Source organism: Lissotriton vulgaris, chromosome 10, assembly GCF_964263255.1.
Source record: "Lissotriton vulgaris chromosome 10, aLisVul1.2, whole genome shotgun sequence".
NCBI lineage: Eukaryota > Metazoa > Chordata > Amphibia > Caudata > Salamandridae > Lissotriton > Lissotriton vulgaris.
Window position 1 is genome coordinate 214,634,570 of NC_141698.1, and position 20,939 is coordinate 214,655,508.

The 20,939-nt window shown below is 41.6% G+C and overlaps 1 protein-coding gene across 5 annotated transcripts in view; it reads right to left on the bottom strand.

Moving 5' to 3' along the window:
* ADCYAP1R1 (ADCYAP receptor type I) overlaps window positions 1-20,939 on the bottom strand; it is a 978,825-nt gene that overhangs the window by 390,641 nt on the left and 567,245 nt on the right. For all 5 annotated transcript variants that reach the window (XM_086940899.1, XM_086940897.1, XM_086940898.1 and 2 more), the window contains exons 7-8: window positions 19,282-19,379; window positions 9,716-9,848 (exon numbers count right to left, since the gene is read on the bottom strand). In XM_086940899.1, coding sequence (XP_086797025.1) covers window positions 9,716-9,848; window positions 19,282-19,379 — 231 coding nt within the window. The remainder of the gene's footprint in view (window positions 1-9,715; window positions 9,849-19,281; window positions 19,380-20,939) is intronic.

Below are 20,939 nucleotides of genomic sequence, written 5' to 3' on the forward strand. Positions count from 1 at the left end.
ATCTTCTTTTCATCTTGAATTTCCCTGTGCTCTGCATTACGCCATTCTTTGTAGGTAAGTATTAGGTTTGGCATTATTCACATATCTATTACCACTTTAGTAAAGTGGAAATAGGTAGAGAAAAATATTTATAAGTTTATATCTATTTTAACAAATTTGGGAGCACCACAGGAGTACCACAGCACCCAATAAACAAAATAGAAATATACCATTAGACACTTTATTGTTTAAATAGAGTATGTTAAAGTGTACTTTCTATTTTTTCACATATTTAAATATGCCTAAAACATTGTTCCGAGTAGCCCATTAATTACTAAAAATTAAAGCGCTACTTTAAAAGAATGCAGATCATCATAGACTGCTAGAAAAGTATATGGAAATGTATAAACAAAAATGATAACCATTCAAATAATTTTTGGGGTATCAGGTTAGTACCATGCAACTCTGTAAAAAAAAATATAGAAAATTATAAATATTGTGCACTACCTACTACCACTTTACTAACGTGATAATAGGTAGGGCAAACATTCCAAACCTAATACCTATCTATATTGGAAGGCGTAATGCATAACACAGGCAAAAGGTACTGAAAAACAACATGCTTGTCTTCAACTTTTGTAAAGGAAATCATTAGCCAATCAGCTAATGACTTGTAATCAGTATCTACAGTGGTAATACAGCAAAATACCCCATTGTTTTCCTAAAGCACTGCTGCAACAGATCTCACTAAGTTTAAATACCCTAAAACTTATGAAATACTTACAGTACTTACCTGCATTATAAATAATAATCATCTGTGCACCATATTAGGTAATCCGGCCAAATTTTGACAATATCAGAATGATGGTTTTCACTCTACGCAAGCTCCAAACGAGTATGTAAAAAACATTGGAGTTAAGCATGTTTTGGGACATCCCTTTTTTTGCACTTCCTTGACCAAACCCCGGAAAACCTTTCCCACAGCAAAACAGGTGATGCAGGTTTCTAAAAGTTGGCAGACATTTGTCAAACAGATGCACAGTTATTAATGGACAACCTTTATAAAAAAAATCCATATGTCCATAATATTTTTACAAATTCATAAACAAACACGTTAACCTATTACCACTTGAATAAAGTGGTAATAGGTTGTTAACAACAATAAAACCTAATATTTAGCTATATGTAAGGCCCTAACCAAGAATGCTTTGAAATGACTGTACAATAATGTAAAATTGTGATAATAACTAGATGACTGATTTCTTCCTTTGGTAAACACAGGCATCAACTAATCACATAACCAGTTCTCAGCACCATGTACTGTGGTATATTGTGAACTTACCACGTTATACCATAGCACAATACAGACCTACATTGTATACAACTCATAAGTTTAACATTAATTACACTATTTTCATATACATTCAGAAAATGTACATTTATAGATTATAATATATATTTCGGAGATATTACATTCATATCTTTATACACACTATAATGGTACGCTTCCTTTAATTTACACACTCAAATATACACCTATCTACTGTATAACTGTTCACCTAAGGCCAAACTAGTGTACGCTATTTGCTGCTTCACTTTAAGACATACCCGTATAGTCCTCCACATTGTCCACAAATCCACTGTACATTATTCCACTGCACTCCACCGAACTCCATTGTATGCCTCTTCAATTTGCACTACAATACTCTGCACTTTCATATTGTTCACAACTGTATTCTATTACACTTCTGTGTATGTCAGTTTACTGGACGTCCCTAAACGTACTGCTCAGAACTGTAAACTATTATACTATATGCAGCTCCAATTAATGCCATTCCACTATATGCTATTCCACTATACCCCACTTGATGGTATGCACTACTGGGAACTACACTATTGCAGTGTATTCTACTCCATCACACAGCACTCCATTGTACTGAAATTCACTCTACGCCACTGGACTGCACCACAATCTACTGTATGCTATTTCACTTTACAAGTCTACATTCTGTGCCACTCTACTAAACAACACTTCCCTGTCACTAGACTCTATGCTTCTATAATTAACCCATTGACATGTACAACACTGTTCTGTACGCTACTCCACTATATTCCACTCTAATTTAAGTCAGAACACTTAACCCCAATAGACTCAGTGTTATTACACGGAACACTACTCTATTTTACATTACTCAACTATATGACACTACACTTTATGCTACTCCACTACATGCTATTGCACTGTACCCTTTTACACTGAACCCCACTGTGTGGTACACTATTTCTCTCTGCACCACTGCACTGTAAGGAAGTTCAATATACGCCACTCCACTTTATGCAACTTTACTTTACAACACTATACCGTACCACACTACACTTTACATAACCCCACTGAACACAAACAACTCTACCTCATTCTACTATATACAACTCCAATATTTGCCCCTGCAGTGTAGGCAATTCCAGTTACACCACTCCACTGTACCACACTCCACTCTACGCCACTCCACTGTACGATATTTCTGTACACAATATTCCAATATATGCCCCTACACCGTACAACACTTCAGTGTATAACACTGCACTGCACGCCAGTACAGTGTACATGAATACACTCTACAATATTTAAAGAATGTAACTCAACCTTACCACATTCGCTTTTGTGCTATCCTACTGTGTACCACTGCATTGTATGCAACTCCAATATATGCCCCTCTACCGTTTATGAGTTCACTTTAAACCACTCCACTGTATGTAACTCCACTCTACGCCACTCTGCTGTATGCCATTCTAGTGTTTGCGCAAACAATAAATTCATTTGTCATAATTATGTGTTAAACACTGCTTTCATATTACTATAATTCATACTATAAATTCACATTTATAGTTATTCATCACCTTTAAATTAATATCACTCGCACACGTCCATACACAGTTTGGTCACCTCACTCGCCAAACTATATTAACTATAACTCGCTGTACTGTACTGTACTGGTTGTACAGCTGAGTGAGTAACTGTGTCAGTGGCTGCATGGGTAAGTGAGTGGGTGTGTCAGTAGCTGTGTTGGTGAGTGAATGGCAGTGTGAGTGGCTGTATGGGTGAGTGTGTGGGTGGGTGGGTGAGTACCTGTACAGTTGAGTGAGTGGCTGTGTGAGTTTCTGTATGGGTATTTGAGTGGGTGCGTGTCCAGCTGTAAGGGTAGATGTGTGGTTGTGTATGTGTCTGTATGTGTGTATGACTGGATGTGTGAGTGGCTGTATTGGTGAATGAGTGGGTGCATTAGTAGTTGTATGGGTGAGTTAGTGGGTGTGTGAGTGGTAGTATGAGTGAGTGGTTGTGTGAGGGACTCTGGTTGAGTGATTGGTTGTGTGAGTGCTGGTATGGGTCTGTGAATGGTTATGTGAGGGGTTGAGTGAGGGTTAGTGAGCGTGAGAGTGGGTGTATAAGAGGTTCTATGTGTGTTTGAGTGGATAGTTCTGTGGATGAAGTCATCGGTGATGTCATTTGAGATGTCATCAGTGATATCACTGACCATGTCATGAGTAGTGTAATATGTGAGGGCATAGGTAGTGCATTGAGGGGACATACGTTAAAGTTAGCTAAGGTACATATAACTCCTGAATTTTACTGGTTTTATATGAGTTAAATCTGAGGCTAACTATAACGTCTCTGTAACCTTTGTTTTTTCCAGTGAATTTGAAGGGTTTCTAAACTTAATTTTAGAACTGTAACCTGCAACCTTTGTGAGTCAGTCTGTGAGTGAGCATGTGAGTCTATGAGTGGGTCTGTGAGTAGGTGTATGAGTCTGAGTGGGTCTGGAAGTGGGTACATGAGTGTCTAAGTGGGTCTGTGAGAGGTTGCATGAGTGCCTGAGTGGGTCTGTCAGTAGATGTGAGAGAGTCTGAGTGGGTTTGTAGTACCTCCATGAATGTGTGAGTCAGTCTGTGAGTGGGTGCATGAGTCTCTGAGTGGGTCTGTGAGTGAGTGCATACGTTTCTCAGTGGATTTGTGAGGAAGTGCATGAGCCCATGAGTGGGTGTGTGAGTAGGTGCCTGAGACTGAGGGGGTCTGAAAGTGGGTGCGTAAGTGAGTCTGTGAGTGAGTGCATGAATTTCTAAGTGGGTCGGTGAGTGGGTCTGTGAGTGGCTCTGTGAATGGGTGTGTGAGTGGGTAAGTCGGTGTGTGAGTGGCCAGGCCACAATTGAATGGGAATGATTTTGGACCATCCCAGGGGCCTGCCATTATTCAATAGGGCAGTGTAGCTGCATGGCCCCCTAACCCGAGCCAATTATGGCCCTGGGATCCGCATCCCCTGGGATCTGGCCACATTTGAATTGCGGAGGGGGCCATGCAGCCCCCCTCTTGGGAACCCATTCCTCAGGGTCAGTAAATATATATATATATATATATATATATATATATATATGATCAAGGGCCGTTAGGCTTGAAACGCGTTATGGCGGAGGTGGGGGGAAAAGCACAATAAAGATTTAGCACTTCCAAACTCCTGGGTCCGCTGTCGTCTTTTGGATTTCGTGGTTGGCGACTGTCACTGCATATATATATATATATACAGCTCCAAGTCCCACCTTTACCGCTGAACTCCTAGGGCGGGTGCATCGTGTTAGAGGGTGGGTTCTCCCTTACAACATCACAGCTCAATCCAAAAGGATACGTGCACTCTCGGGGTAAACCAATATTTATTAAAAGCAGTTGTCTCAGACATGTTTCGGCGTGCTGCCTTTCTCAATGAGAAAACCTGCTAAAATATGTCATCCGATGATTGTTTGGCTTCTGAGTTCTGTTGTTGCTTCCCATTGGTGGGTTCACAGCCTATGGGAGGGCTACAGTTCGTATGGCAATGATTGCACAGCTGCGGAGCGTCCCAGCCCCCTCGTCGTACTGGCAATCATGTATTTGAAATGATTCACAATTTTATTCCTTGATGGGAATGTCTTTAATCCTTGATTGATCATTGCCGATAACAACGTTAGGGGCCTGCACACCACATTAATCATATCCTTGAAGCAGTCCCTCCAAGCCCGTCATTGCAGGCTAAAGTTCGAATGGCACCGGACGAACCCCCCGCCAGCCGCTGGATAGAACAGGTAACTTTTCTGCAGGCTTCGGTCAGATGGATCGGCGTCCTCGGTGCTTGTATAGCCCGCTCCCTTTAATAGTTGGCAGGTCCATCACCTCAGCGGCGGTTCCACGCGGTATGAAAATACACAGCTCCAAGTCCCACCTTTACCACTGAACTCCTAGGGCAGGTGCATCGTGTTAGAGGGTGGGTTCTCCCTTACAACATCACTATCAATATATATACAAACTCCGCATTCCTTCAAGAACTCGCACACCAACACAGGGACTAAGACTCAAATCTTAAAAGCTTTTAATCGCTCGGTGATGCATTTCGCCTCCTTCCGCAGGCTTGTTCACATAAATATATATATCAACAATCCTCTCCAGAGTTACCCGGTAAAAAAGGAGCAACACAAGTTGGTTCCCCTTTAGCACAAGTTTATTTTTGGAAATGAAACACAAAGCGGTTTGACCACACACGGGGTCTTGGTCACCCCCGCCCTGCCTGCCTGCCCCACGGAACTCCCTCCACGGACCGCGGCTGGTCTAGGAAGTTACCTCTTTTGTCTCTTTCAAATATCCTATGTGACTCCTCATCTCAGCAGTTTCTGCCCACTTTACATGTCTCAGCTTGGATTCCCTTTCTTTATCTGTGACAGAATAATCTACTTTACTGTTTGGAGGCATAATGTCGATGAGGCCTGGTATTCTCAAGAGCTGCCACTGATTGCAATCAATACATCTCTTGCTTTTTGCATTTATGTCTATTGAAAATACTACCTTGCGCATTAACCTCATAACATATCTTATTTCTTAGAGGCAGAAGAGGGAGGCCCTGTCACTGATATAGGCTTTTGTTAAGGATTTGACCTTGTATGCAGAAAACAACTTTACAAGCAATTTTCATGTTATTATTCACTGAAATGTCCTCATGAAATTTAGCCCTTCCTTTTAAAGGTGGAAAGCTTTCACCCTTCTCCCACATATAGGTTTTGTTGAGAGTTCCCCGCCATGCACAGTCTTGTCATTAATGATGTTACTTCACATGCCGCAGTGATGTTATCAATGATGTCATAAAGCATATCATGAAGGATATAATGTGTGGGGAAATTAACAGTGCATTGCAAGGGCGCGAGTTGTAGTTACTTTAGGGCACAAGTCATTATTACTAGAGATAACTATAACTGGTGAATTGAAGGGCTTCATGAGTTTTAAACTTAACATTGGTGTAGAAATTCTCACCTACCTATAACTTTACTTTAACTTTGGTATAATCAATGAATTCCTAGGGTATTTTTAACGTAAAGTAATATTTTTCTAACTTATGTAAAGCCAATCCCCTACTGCACATGGCAGGTGTTTTGCCACAGGGCCCGGCCAACGGTCTTATTAGGCCCCATGGACCCCCATCCCCCAGGGTCGATTACCATAGTAAAAGGGAGAGAGCCCACATAGCCTCCCTTCCTGGAGCCTTTTTTAGGTCCTAGGAACGCCATCCTCCAGGGCCACATGGCAATAAAATTGGGAGGAGGGATGCGTGTCCCAAAACCCAAAACCGGCCCCCACCATGACGCCCCACCAGGGAAACGCTAGTTGCCCGCTATGACCAGTCCGAGCCTGAATGCAAGGGGTATTTCTTTTATGTTCATGATTCTGGGAGAGTATTTAGTTGTTAAACAAAAAGGCATAAATCAGATTGATAAAGGCTGTGGTTACAACCGAAATGCATTTCTCTGAGTTGCCATACAAACATATATATATATATTTATTCATATCTGTTATTTTGTGGTTCTCATTTTTTGCTTTTGAAACATATATATCATTAAATTATATAGCCTTTACTGCTCCCATATACATCATATATGTCCTATATACTACATACAACTAAAACATTGATGTTGTAGATATTGGGGGGAACAGGAGTAACATACACAAGGATACTAGTGATAAGTATATATGTACAGTATGTATAATAAACGTTTATTAGGCATGATCTAAAATATCACATAACCTTTACTTTTTAGCCCCAGGTTTATAATTTCAGTATTGCAACTCGAGCTTTGTCCATGACTGTTAGTAACTTGTAGGATCTGCCTGCCTAGTTGCAACGTGATGCTCTGGTGCCTGACAATCCAAAATCATGTCAACCAGTCTGTTAAGCTAGATGGCATTCTGCATGCCACTTTTTGGGAAAGAGTGATTTATTTCTACACAGTCAACTAAAGTGGTCAAGTATTGGGTGTCAGTCTGAGACAAATTTCAGGGTCAACCACTTGAACATCTTCCAAATGTTCTGACAAGAAGTGAACATGTGTGGACTACCTGTCTCTTTAAAGGTACATCTGCAACATTCCCTTTTCCAGAACACCTCCTAGCTACTTGCTCTAGGATACAGAAGTAATTGTACCGGGATTTACACTGCTGGAGTTTGATACATGAGGCTAAGGGTAGTCAAGTATGGATCTGCTCATCACTTCTAGGGTTATGTGTGTAGCGGTATACCATGACTACTTACCCACCCATAACATAAAAAAAGTTAGGAGTAAAGTTTCATGATGGTTAGCACTTACGTTTCCAACATGATACAAAAAAAGTGCAGTTTTGACTATGGAGGAAGAAAGGTCTAATTTGCAGATTCTTGAGGAATCCAATACCAGAAGTGACAAACTCAGGTGACAATTGTAACATGTTGTCAGGTTGTATAGGACCGTTCCACATGGCAGACTCCCTGTCTAAAGAAGGTGTCTTCATAAATATATCAACATATACTTGACAAAATGGCAAAAGTGCTTTAAAGCAAACTTTTTTAAATAATCAAGAAACACTGAATGTAGTTAAGAAAAGTGATTGTTTGACAGAAGATAACATATCAATACATGTATTTCTGTTAAAAAAAATCGTTGATTTGGATACAATGGTGTCGGTATCAAATGTACAGTGACACCGGGGCCCAGGATTAGTGGTTGCCCTCTGATCCCTAATACAAAATTGTTTAATATCCAATTGGAATTTAGTTGATCCATTTCTCTTTGTAGTTTCAGAGTCCATAGTAAACTTATTACACTACTTTACAGAAACTTTGATTTTACAGCTCAGTTAGTTCACAAATATCTTTAATTCTCCTCCTTAACTTCTTCCTCTTTGCATGTTCACAGTATTCTGCAGCACACATATAAAAAGGAATAGTTTTGTGCAGGATGAAATATGGTAGAATTTGGGTTACTGGATGGCAGAAGAATGCACCCTGTCCAAGCATAAACTGCAATCCTATTCAGGGTAAGCTAGATACAAACTAGATGATAACCTGTGCTCACCCTCTGGTAGTCTGGCACAAAGCATTCTGCCTTACCTAAAGAGGTCATGTGTAAAGTATTTGTGCAACACAAACACATTAACACAATGAAAACACTGTGAAACGGCTCCACACCAGGATAGGAAAATAGACAAGACTTTTATGAGTAAACCAAGACCAAAACAACAAATATCCCATAAGTAGGACTGGGGTTATGATTTATTAAAGATTAAGTGAAAATATAGTCCTTAGAGTCATAAAGCGCCAAGCGGGGACGTCAGGCCATGCTTGACTAGGGCAAATCCGAAAGGTCAGGCTGACCGCAATGGAGCGCTGGTCAGATGCAAGGACCAGCCTTGGCCCACTGAAAACAGCACCTTTGGAGAGGGCTGCATCAACGTCAAAGACATGATGCAAGGAGCAGAGAAGGCGATGGTTCCTTTGGGTGTAGGCAATGCATCGGTTCCAATCCACGTAGTCAGAGAAGCTTTATAACAGAACCTCTTTGCAATGTAAGAGATGCATTGTCGAACTGCTCAGTCTGTCGTCATTGAACTGCGCAGTAATCAAAATAATGTCCTTGAGCTGCAATGTGTCAAAGAGGATGCACAGGTTCCAATTGGCTCATTGGAGATGAGGCGTCAAATCTGCTGTATCAGCACAGACAACTTACTTCCAAGGACCCAATACTGGGTTAGCACCACTTGACAGGTTAGGAATCACACATGGCAGAGTCCAAGTGCTGTTTCAGGATTGGAAACAGTCTATTATGTCCCTGAAACTTCAGAACATGGGGCAAGCGAACAAGCCCTTGGAGTCACTCTGGGTACAGGTGAGATGGGTCAGGTCATTTTCCTCGGCAGGGCAGAGGGTAGCAGGCAGCAGGGCAGCACAGCAGAAAAACAGTTCTTCCAGGGAAGTAGTCCAGCAGAGTGGCAGTCCTTGCAACACAAAACTATCCTTGCCTCAATGCAGGCACCATGGCAACATGACAGAATCTTGCCATCTTTAGGTATAGACAGCCACAAGTGCGCCAGCACTAGGAGAGAGCAAAATTGTGTCATTTTCTTGTAAATACAGCACCTTTCTGGTCTCTCCCTTTCATAAATTGCAGCGCCATAACTTCCCTTGTTGCACTGCATTTCATCAAATCTTATTACAGATGTGCATTGCTCCACTGTCTCTCAAAAGCTGAAAATGTCAAGCACCCCCTGTCCACCACAATACATGAGAATATATAGCTGGAACAAAGTTTACTTGTTCTTGCAAAACACGCTATAAATCATGCGAGCTAAAATTCCTGTTGAAGAAAATAAGGACACATCCAGTAACTGTCACCCATTTCGCAGATTGCTACTTACAGTAGGAACAGAGCAGTGGTTGCTGTCCTGTTCAGCATAGAGCATTTCATCTTTGATGAAGACAGATATCGCTCGGAGAATGAAGGAAACAAATAGATTCATGTGAATAAAATTCCTGGTGCAGTGCAATTTCCTGGAAAGGGCAGAGAAAAAAGAAAGGCATAAATGTAATTTCATCTATGGGCAATGCAGTCATGTAAATGCAATGGATGCAGACAACAATTTCTTGGATTTTCCGAAGTCATTTAGATAAGATCACACTTGCTCTTTGCTCCCTTCATGCGGCACTCAGTTCACAATACAGGTGTGTAGAGAAACAAAAAGGGGAGTTGTGGCAACGCAGCAGGCCCGACTCGTACAGGCAGTTTGAGCTGTAAAACTTTGTCTGCAGTTGATTGCAGATTCGTTTACGTGACTATCAGGTACCTACAAAAGGATTCTCTGTAAGCTAAAGGTATTTACAAATGTGTAACTGCCGCCACAAATGCATACAATCGCAAAGTGCTAATACCTGTGTAAAGAAAAATGAGGCTTGAGTGGTCTGCATAGTCTATGAACGTCATAAACATATGAAACTGGGCCTTTAAAAACTCCTCTGACCAGTTCCCACCCTGTAAATGTATTTGTTGTAGGAAAGGAGTATAGTAAATCCCCTTCTCGGGCATTAAGCGGGTGGAAGATCTTAAACGTCATGTGGATTGAGTGGAAGGGGTTCCTCCACGGGGGAAATATTTTCCTCATGAAAAAAATAAAAGTAAAATAATGTATGCAGGTACACTTTACCAATAGAGTATCAAACGTTGTGTACAATTCCTCATTGGGGAAATATCTATATGAAAAATATGACACTTGACATTCTCAGTAGAAGGACTCGAAAACTGCCCCTGGTCCAGCTTTCCAGGAATACTACTGAAAGCTCCATGGGCCTCATTTATGAGAAATGACGCATCGTTGCGTGAAAGCAGCGATGCATCACTTCTCAGTGCGCACTCCTTGCGACATTCCTGATGCGTCATATTTAATGTATGACGCATCATGTCGCAAGGAGTTACAGATACGTCAGTATTTCTGACGTACCTTAAGCGCAAAAGTTGCGCATTGCTGGAGTGTGTCACAAAAGTGACGCAACTCCAGCAATGCGTCCTTTCACATGGGACAAGCCCCATGCGAAAGGGCCTGCGTCAGTCTTACGCCTGCTGTGAGGCCGGCACAAGATTTTGACACAACAGCGTCCTAAAAGGGACGCAGTGAAATCTCATAGATTTCACTTCGTCACTTCTACGACCCTTCCTTGCGTCAACACCCCCCCCCCTTGCGCAGGTATAATGTGGCACAGGGGTCTACAAAGTGACGCATCTACCTAGATGCGTCACTTTGTAAATATGGCGCAACAAGGCACATTTTTTACGCCACTGGTGCGTCACAAAAAGTGACACACCAGCGGCGTAAAAGTGACGCACAGCCTCATAAATGAGGCCCCTGGTCCCGGCAGCAGTGGGTAGGTCTTTGGACACATTATGGAGAAGTTCCTCATATCTTGACCTGGCAGGGATTGATGAAGCAGTAGTATATCCCAATTAGGGTAGAACCAGTACTACCAGCCATTAGACATAGTAAGTCATGGTGGCTTAAATCCCAAACATTCATTCATTATTGTTTTCCAGTCCACCTTAGTGTAGATAGTTTTTTAACTTTAGGTCCTGACGAATAGCCTCTAGACTTGTTAAATTGCGAAGAAATATGTTGACCAACCACATGGAAGAGCGCCACACCTAGGACATTAACTTAGCACTGTGCCTTTGCTCTTTATTTTAATCAGGGTAGGAGACCCCACAATTAAAGTTTTTTTAGCTGATACTCCCAACCTTGTTTTAACTCACATAAACATCACACACCACTTATGCATCTACACTCACTAAATATTTCACCTCCATGGCACCAAACGGCTATTTGGAAAAAGATCTCTGCCTAAGTGCCTCTCATTGGGAGTCAGTTAGGCATTGCAGTGCCGGCCAGACGTGGAGCAGCCCGATGATGAAGCATGACACCCAACTGGGTGTGTGAGGGCATTACATTCCAAAGAAATGGATTCCCATCTCTTTCACTCTGTAACCTACTGTCCTTTGTATATTGCTAAATTCTAAAACTTTAATTTTCATAATACTACTGAAAATTACATAAAATTGCAAAAATAAGTAAATCTGCACCCATCAAAAAAAGTTCTACCGTAAGTGCAAAGTTACTATTTCATTGTGAGTTCAGGTCTACAAAATGAAGAAGGCAGAGGCCATGAAAATGCCTTCTTTTGCCTAACGCCAGGGCATGGAACCAGATGCCTGAATTCAAAAGAAACAACCAACCTTCTGGATATTCCATAAAAATGTTGAAAACACACTTTATCAAGCTCTTTCTACCATAGGTCTTCCGTCTTCTAGCTAGTCCAATTTACGAAGATTAACACAGTTTATCATAGATGTAGTTATTGGAAACTGATATTAGGGATTTTCTGTGTATCTAAATTTTATAAGTAAAGTACCCTGTCTCCCCTTTGGCTAGGTCTGTGCTCCATAAGTAACATAAAGAAATAAAGCAAATGAATGAATTGAATCATGCACGAATTACAACATTGCAAGAGTTTATATTGCCCTACCTTAAGCACAGAACTATCCAACTTTTGCATGTGTAATTTACGCATCTCAGAAAAAGCAAGAGTATGTCACAGATACTTAAGAAACAACTGACTTAAGTCTGTTTAACTTTAACGTTTTGTGGCAATGATTGCATTCTTGCATAAGAATACGGACCTGAATATGAGTTGAGGCACTATTGATCACCCCTGGTAAACAAGGATATCACAAGGTACACTATTTATCTGGTGCAAAAAAGAACACAGATTATGAGTTTATGGGGAATAACATACGGATTTTGGTGTTTGAAACATCACAATATGCACAGTAAATACCATATGTTTTCCCCTGTTACATTTCAGCAGGTTTGACACACCGAAATTTCACAAATGTTGGGTTATTTAATGTATCCAATAGTATTGGATGCGTGAAATAAAACAAATCTCGTAATTAAGTCCCTCACGTAAACAGGGGGTTACATACAGGACTGAATTTAACAAGCCACTCATAATTAGGTCTTCAGTGTTTCGAAAAACGAGGTAAATATGTAAATGAATGAAAGTGAACATGTTTCTGGGCACAGTAAGGAATTCCCTAGCATTAGCTGTGAAACTAAAATTACCTTTGGATATGCACATCTGATTTTCAAGTTATTATGGAAAAAATGATAGTTTATACAAAAAAAGCAGAGAACCTATTGACTCATCCCACATTGGCAAGTACAGAAACGGCGATGCATTGGATCATTGGTGAATATTAAAACTGCACAGCACTTCATTACATAAAATATGCTTGTTTCCACTGGCATATTAAAAGGTTAGGAGTGTTGCGCAGAGGTGACTTGATAGTGCTAGTCTGACTGTTGTTCGTCCTAAGTTAGCTTGGCTGATGACGGCTGATTAGCCAGAAACCGGTCCAAGGACGCTTGTTTCCGGTCCAGGGAAGACATGGCTTGGCAGTTTGGGCTGGACTGTTCCCATGAAGCACAGGGTCAGACTGATTTGCATATGGCCATGTCTAAACTAGGGTGGTGGAGTGAGCTAAAGAATGATGATGGATTAAACCCAGATCAGTTAACTGGGGGTGAGTATTTGATTCGCTCAAACTCTCCGTCCATCATCCTCTTTGGTATCGGTCTGACTGTTGTTGGCACAATTTGGTGACTGTAGACTCCTCAGATCAGATTACACTTCAAGAGTGATTCTGCACAAAAGAGAAAAGAGGGGAAATGTATATATGGTTGTGAAGATTACAAAGCAGTAGGAAAGTAGCAAAGTTTCTTAAAAGTGCTCTCACTCACTAGTAGTGGCATGCTTCATCTTAGGGTGGCGATAACATCCCTGCACAGACCAAAGCCTGTGACAGAGCAAAGGGAAGGGAGAAGTAGGTACAAACACAGATTTCAGGATCACGTTATGTGGTATCGTTCTGCTTGTGGAATAAATCCTTTATTTTAAAGCATTTGGTTGGAGTGGCTTGCTTTCACGCTATGGATACAGCATGATTAACATTAGGAATGTATTGCGGTGATGTCGCGCACAACCCCGACTCGCTAGGCTGTGGCTTCCTTTCATCAACTTTCATTTGGATTACTTAGTGCAAGGGAGCCCGCCGGTTGCTCTGTTAGTCAAGGAATTTGCCAAACGGAGCCCATGGACAACAGAGCAGGCTCTGCTACAATTCTAATGAGGCCTGCAGGCAGAAAAATTTTCAAACATTGAAAGTAGCTAGAGTCAGTTACGGATTGGGATCACAATTCGGCCCCGCACTGATTAAAAAAATGCCCCACGTTCGCGTGGGCCACATTCAGGGGTGTGGCCCATATTCGCGGGGCTTGGCCCACATTCTCGGGCATACCCTTTCATGAAATACACAAGGAATGTAAGTGGGAGGATATTGTTCTTGGGAAGGACACAGGGCAAAGGTGACAATGTTCTGCAAGCTGAGCAACCGAAAAACAGCGATGCCCCTTTCTATTACAAAATTATTCCTCAGCCCTCCAGTGCAGTAGCATCTGAAAACAGTGAGGCCCCTTTCTACTACAAAATGACTCCCCAGCCCTTCAGCGCAGGAGCACCTGAAAAAATGTGAGGCCCCTTTCTATTACAAAACTAATCCCCAGCCTTCCAGAGGAGGAGCATCTGAAAACAGTGAGGCCCTTTTCTATTAAAAAGTTATTTCCCAGCCCTCTAGGGCAGGAGCACCTGAGAAACAGCGAGGCACCTTTCTACTAAAAAATTATACCCCAGCCCTCCAGCGCACGAGCAACTGAAAAACAGTGAGGCTCCTTTCTATTCCAAAATTATTCCCCTGCCCTCCAGCACAGGAGCATCTGAAAACAGTGAGGCCCCCTTCTATTAAAAATTATCCTGCAGCCCTCCAAGGCAGGAGCACCTGAAAAACAGTAAGGCCCCTTTCTACTACAAAATTATTCCCCAGCCCTCCAGCACAGGAGCATCTGAAAACAGTGAGGCCTCTTTCTACTGCAGAATTACTCACCAGCCCTCCAGAGCAGGAGCACCTGAAAAACAGCAAGGCCCCTTACCATTGCACAATTATTCCCCAGCCCTCCAGCGCAAGAGCATCCGAAAACAGTGAGGCCCCTTTCTATTAAAATGTTATTCCGCAGCCCTCAAGGGCAGGAGCACCTGAAAAACAGCGAGGCCCCTTTCTACTACAAAATTATTCCCCAGTCCTCCAGCGCAGGAGCATCTGAAAATAGTGAGGCCCCTTTCAGATACAAAATTATTCCCCACCCTTCAGCACTGGAGCACCTGAAAAAGAGAGAGGCCCCAGCTATTTGTAAATTACTCAGCTCTCCCCAGCCCTTCACTGCCTCAGGGCAATGGCCTGGCAGGAGAGGGGATAAAGCAAATAAAACACAGCTGCTGGGCCATCCATAGGGGTGGGTGGAGGCTAAGGTGAAGATGGTGTGAGTTCCCAACATCACCTGGCCCCCACAGCATGACCCATTCTTCCTTGCCCACTATGCCCTGAATGAGAAAGGCAGTGGGCGAGGTGTTAATGCAAACGCTGTTTCAGGGCTGCGTCGGCTTCAGGGGGGCCGAGGTGAAAATGGCTCAATGGCCTGAGCAACACCTGGCCCCTTGGGAGACCGATTCTTGCACAGAATCACCACCCCCCAGCCCACCATCAGCATGATTTCTTGGCAGGGCAGGGGGTCAAGGAGAAGCCACAGCTGGTAATCGCTGAACGACCTTCCAGCGAAGCTGCTTTCCTCTCCCTATCAGTGCTCTCTGTGGACTGGGAAGGGGGGAAAAAACGGGCCACAGAGTCCACAGAGACACCGGCCCTTCGGCCCATGCCAGAGTGCCCGCAGTGCCAAAATGCCCCAGGCTAGTGTATGCAAGTGTTTGTTACATTTACACCTCCAAATGCCAAACAAGTACAGACAGCCGCACAGAGGTTCGTGATGAATTAAGGTACGAGGGGAAAGACTTGGAAAGCAAAACGCGACAATTGAGCCATTTGTACTACATGAAACTAGATCCTTTTGAGGCATGTTATAGCTGAGGATGTTTTGTTTATACTTGCCAAGGCTGAGAAAAATAATGTTTGAAACTATTTACTATGAAGGACCATTACTTGATTTTTTTGAAGTATTGCAATGCATGACGGACATTGAAGTCCAGTAATGGTAAAAAGTGCGGACCCAAACTTAGGACTCGGACATTTTTGTGAAAGAGTGCATTAGCACAACATTATTAAGGGTATCTGAATCATATTAATGTTTAGGGTATGATGGCTGATGAAAGACGAGCACGGCACTTTAAAAAAAACTTTAAATGCTGAAGTTCCTAATTTATTTCGATAACCTGTGTTATATATATACCGCCTTTTCTCTTTTGTGTGAATTCAGTTTATTATTAATGGGAGGATAAAAAAGGAGTTGTACCTCTCTCCCCTCTTCTGTGAATTACCGTTCAAGAGGGCCTTTTATTTTCATAAATGCAATCCAATCCAATAATGTTCAGAAGGGGGTAGGTTATCTCATATATTTTTCTCTTTCTCCTATGTAACTTTTCTGACTTTCTCTCTCTTGGTCTGTGTCAAAGTATGATCAGGAAAAATAAGTTACAGTTCCAAAATATGAGAACCAGTACTCCCCACCAAAAACAACCAGCAGCACCATACAGCACTGTATTTAAGTGATGTGAATTTTGGTACGTCTTGGAACTTAATTTAGGAAAATACATTCCATATTTATCTAAAAATGTCCAAATGTATTTGAAAGCATGGGCTCATGTATAAACCTAACATAGAATAGAATTCAAAGTAAACCTGCAACATGTTAAAGTCAAATGAAAACCCATAGCAAATCACAAACAACATGTTACGTTAATATAACTTGATAAAGTTCAATTAATCGTGCCGGAAGGTATATCTCAGCACTCAGCCAGCACAGAAAAAACAACCAGAAACTAAAACAACCATGTTTTCAATATTTTCTTGAAATTTTGAAATCTGCACAATGACAAAGATGGAGAGGCAATGGGGGTCATGAAAAAGAAGGCTCTGCCACTGCATCAAAAAGTTCAGACATGAGGAATAGTCAGAAGCTCCTTATTGCTAGATATTTAAGTGCATGAAGGCAGATGGCGATGCAATTTATCCTTTAGCTTTAAAAGGGCATTGCCCATCAAGGACTTGTGGGTAATATAACAAGTCTTAAACAAGATACCCTTTCTGACAGGAAGCCAATGAAAATCTCTGAGAATATGAACTGAAGGGAAGCCTGCCGGGAGATCACTCACTAGGCAAGCAGGAGTATTTTGCACCACCTGGAACTCAGACAGTAAGGTGTCAATAACTGCCAAAAAACAACGTGTTACTGTTATCAAGGTGGCTTTAACCAAGGCCTGGCAGGAGATGGTAGCCGAGGAAAAACCCTCCTCAAAATTCTCATAGTCGCAAAGCAAGTACAGCAAATTGCAACAATGTGATCCTTACTGAAAAGTTCCTGGTTTAGTTTAACACCCAGATTTTTTATGGCATGACTTAAAGAAGGAACCACCAGTCGGGGTTCCAAAGGAGCTGAGCCTTTCCTAACAGCAAGATTTAATTTTCATCACCATTCAGCTGGAGACAATTAGTTGTCATCCAAGCCACAATTTTCCTCAGACAAGCTTGAAAATTATGTTTAACATTGTCAATGTCCTGCCCCAGAGAAATGATCCGCTGGGTGTAGTTGGCATAAGAGATTACATCAAAGCCACAAGATTTAACAATCTGGGCCAAGGGGGCCACATAGATTTCTAACGAATTTGGGTTCAAAGATAAGCCCAGAGTCACTCCCTTGTTGGTGGGAATAGTGTGCGATTTAGAAGAACCCAACCTGATTGTTTGAATGCGGCTCTCTAAGAGGTCTGTGAGCAATAGAAGAGCCTTGCCCCGGACACCAATCGCCTGCAGAGTGTTGATCAATGCTGCATGGGAAATGGTGGATTGACCCTGATGAACGGTCTAACAACAGAAGCATGGCAGGGAGACTAGTATACAAAGAAAGGCGGAAAGAATCCATCACTGGCACCAGCACAGTCTCTGCTGTAAGTGACTCTGAATCCAGATTGGGATAGATCCAGAATCTTATGGTCCTCCAGGAATGCCATAATATGTTTATTGAGACAGCTTTGCAGCATTTTCGCCAGCAAAGGTAGACGTGATATGGGGCAGTAGTTGGACAGCCTATTTGGATCGACATTCAATTTATTCAGTATGGGAGAAACCAGAGCAGCCTTCCAAACTAGTGGAATTTTGGCCGATTCTATCGAGAGATTGAATAGAGAAAAAATAGAAAGGGCTATCAAGATTTGCAAGATTCGCAGAGACTCTAGGAGGGGCAACGGTGTACAGGTGAACTAGATTTGGCATTTGTAAGTAATTCCTGGTCAAAGATGTAAGGATGGAACCTATATAGGTTCTGGATAGCAATCTTGGGAAGCAGACTTAAAAAAGTTGAATTTGTCTGAGTCTGGCTAGAAGGGAACTTCTTATATACGGCTTCAATCTTATCCTAAAAAGAAGTATGCCAAAGAGACACATCCTTGTTGGGAAACTGGGATATCTGAGCTGCAGGCACAAGACTTGATGAACTCGTTGATCACTTTACAAAGCTCTTTGGTAGAATTACCCACCTTCTCGATTCTGCCTGATATATAACTTCTCCTTGAATTCCTCATATAGACATGGTATTGGGATAATATCAGTTTGCAAGCAGTTCTATCAGCTGGGTTTTAGTATGGCACCAGTGTCTCTCCAAGCTTTTATAGCCAGCTTTCAGAGTAATCAGTTCCACAGAGAACCATGTTGAGCTTCACTTACTCCTTTGCTGCCCTTCCATATCTTCATCGTAATTTAGAAAACATGTTTTTCTGTTTAGAGGGGAGTGCAAAATCGAGTAACTTTTTGCTCATTAATGTTTGTGACATCCCATAATAATTCCACGAAATGACTCTTGTTGTTGAATGAGGTTGGTTGGTAGCTCAAGCCACTTTTTTACTGAAGCTCACATAACAAGTCTCATAATAGATCAAGAGGATCCTCATTTGAGGGAAAAATGTATCCTGGTGAAATATTTTCTGTGTGAATGAGTATTCCTCTGGTCTTTTGCAAGAATGTTTTAGACAAAGTAACTACTCAGGTAAAAACACGTTACGCAATACCACATTATGGGAAATTTCGATAAATTTCAAGGACTACACCTAACTCAAATATTATGGAATTTTGAAGATTTCACCAAAATTTGGCCCAAGCCTAATTTTCATCCGTCTATGATATGAAGTTTCTTGAGATTTCAAGTTCCCAAAATACCTCTATTGCTTATTTCACTGATCTCCTTTTACATAGAGACAATAATACGCAGAGACACAACACTGAAAATGCACATTTAATATATCATCATATGTCAGTGGAACGCACCTGAAACGACAGAGGATGACCATCGCTGTCGTGAGTGCAACTAGTGAAGTGCTGTATCCGACTGTATAAAGTGCCTTCACAGCCAGATAATAATAATCCTGAGGAGAGAAGGAACATGGCCATGAAAAAGGACAGTCAATGATAATTATCAATAGTTCGATTCATTGTTCAAGTTGAAGCATTTGCAAGCAGATTGTTTAAAATTAAAGGTGAGGATTAGTGGAAATGTCAACATGACATGACAATAAAAAATTATTTAATTCTATAGGTGAATGTGTGTCTTTCCTAGACTATGTATTCACCTATGGATCTGCCCACCTGCTTATCTATCTATCTATCTATCTATCTATCTATCTATCTATCTATCTATCTATCTATCTATCTATCTATCTATCTATCTATCTATCTATCTATCTATCTATCTATCTATCTATCTATCTATCTATCTATCTATCTATCTATCTATCTATCAATCCATCTATCCATCCATCTTAAGTTCTATCTGAATAGCTTTATGTCAATTTATGTTATCTCTGCTTTTTCATTTGCTTGTTTAGTTGTCTATCTATCCGTCCATTGATTGCCCTATCTATCCATCCATGTGCCAGTCTGTTCTCTGTCTGTCCATCTTCTCTTCTCTCATTCATACATTTGTCCATCTTTTTGACCTTCTCACCGTCTGCCTGCTCTTCTATTTTAAACCTGTTCTTCTGCCTCTTCACCCATCTCTCTCCTTCTGAGTAGCAATATGTCTTCTTCCTTTGTATCTATGTTTTTTGTTCTTTCATATTTTTAAGCTCGATCTTTACAAAGTTGTACGCTATAGATATATTTACTAATAAAATGAAGCATGGAAACATATATATACTGAATGAACCTTGAAAGCGACTTGCAAAGCTAGTACAATTTGTTCAGTCTCTCATATCAGTCCTAAGCTGCGGAAACTAATTTCCATTCTCGTAAAAGATTTGCTTTACATATATTTTTGACACAAACTTTTACCAAATACAAATATATCTGCCAGAAAAGTAATTGCCAAATTAAGGGGCCCATTAGGATGTCGGGCGGATTGCCCCCGCCAGGCAGGGGATATGCACCTAACTATCAAAACTGAAATTGTTGCAACATTTTTTTCCCTGTTTTAGTCCAATAAAATTGGCCTTGGCTATATATACTCTCTGTGTGGGCTCTGGTCCTGTAAGGCATCTAAAGTTGATCAAACCAATAAACAAAGTGTAACAGAGAGTAAAAGGTCCCTGAATGCACACTGAAGGACACAAGGTGATTCTTTGTCTGAATTCTTCTTTATTTATCCATTTCTTCAGAGCACTTCTAGCCAATACGCGTTTTAGCCAGCCACATTGCCAGGACAATAAACAAAGGGGCTGATTACAAGTCTGGCGGTTACCTGACTGCAAGACTCGTGGGGGTGGGGTGGTTTCGCGACGGCCCTATTACAAGTAGGGTGGTTGAGCGCCATTGCCCCAACGCAGCTGCCAGGGGGACCACCATTCCCTGACCGTGTTGCGGCGGTCAGGAGGCAGCAATATGCTTGACAGGACTGAAGCGGTCCTGCAAAACATATTTGGAGTTTCCTCTCCATCCTGGTTTTAATGGCTGTTCCTCCTCCATGAAAACCCTGATGGAGAGGAAACATG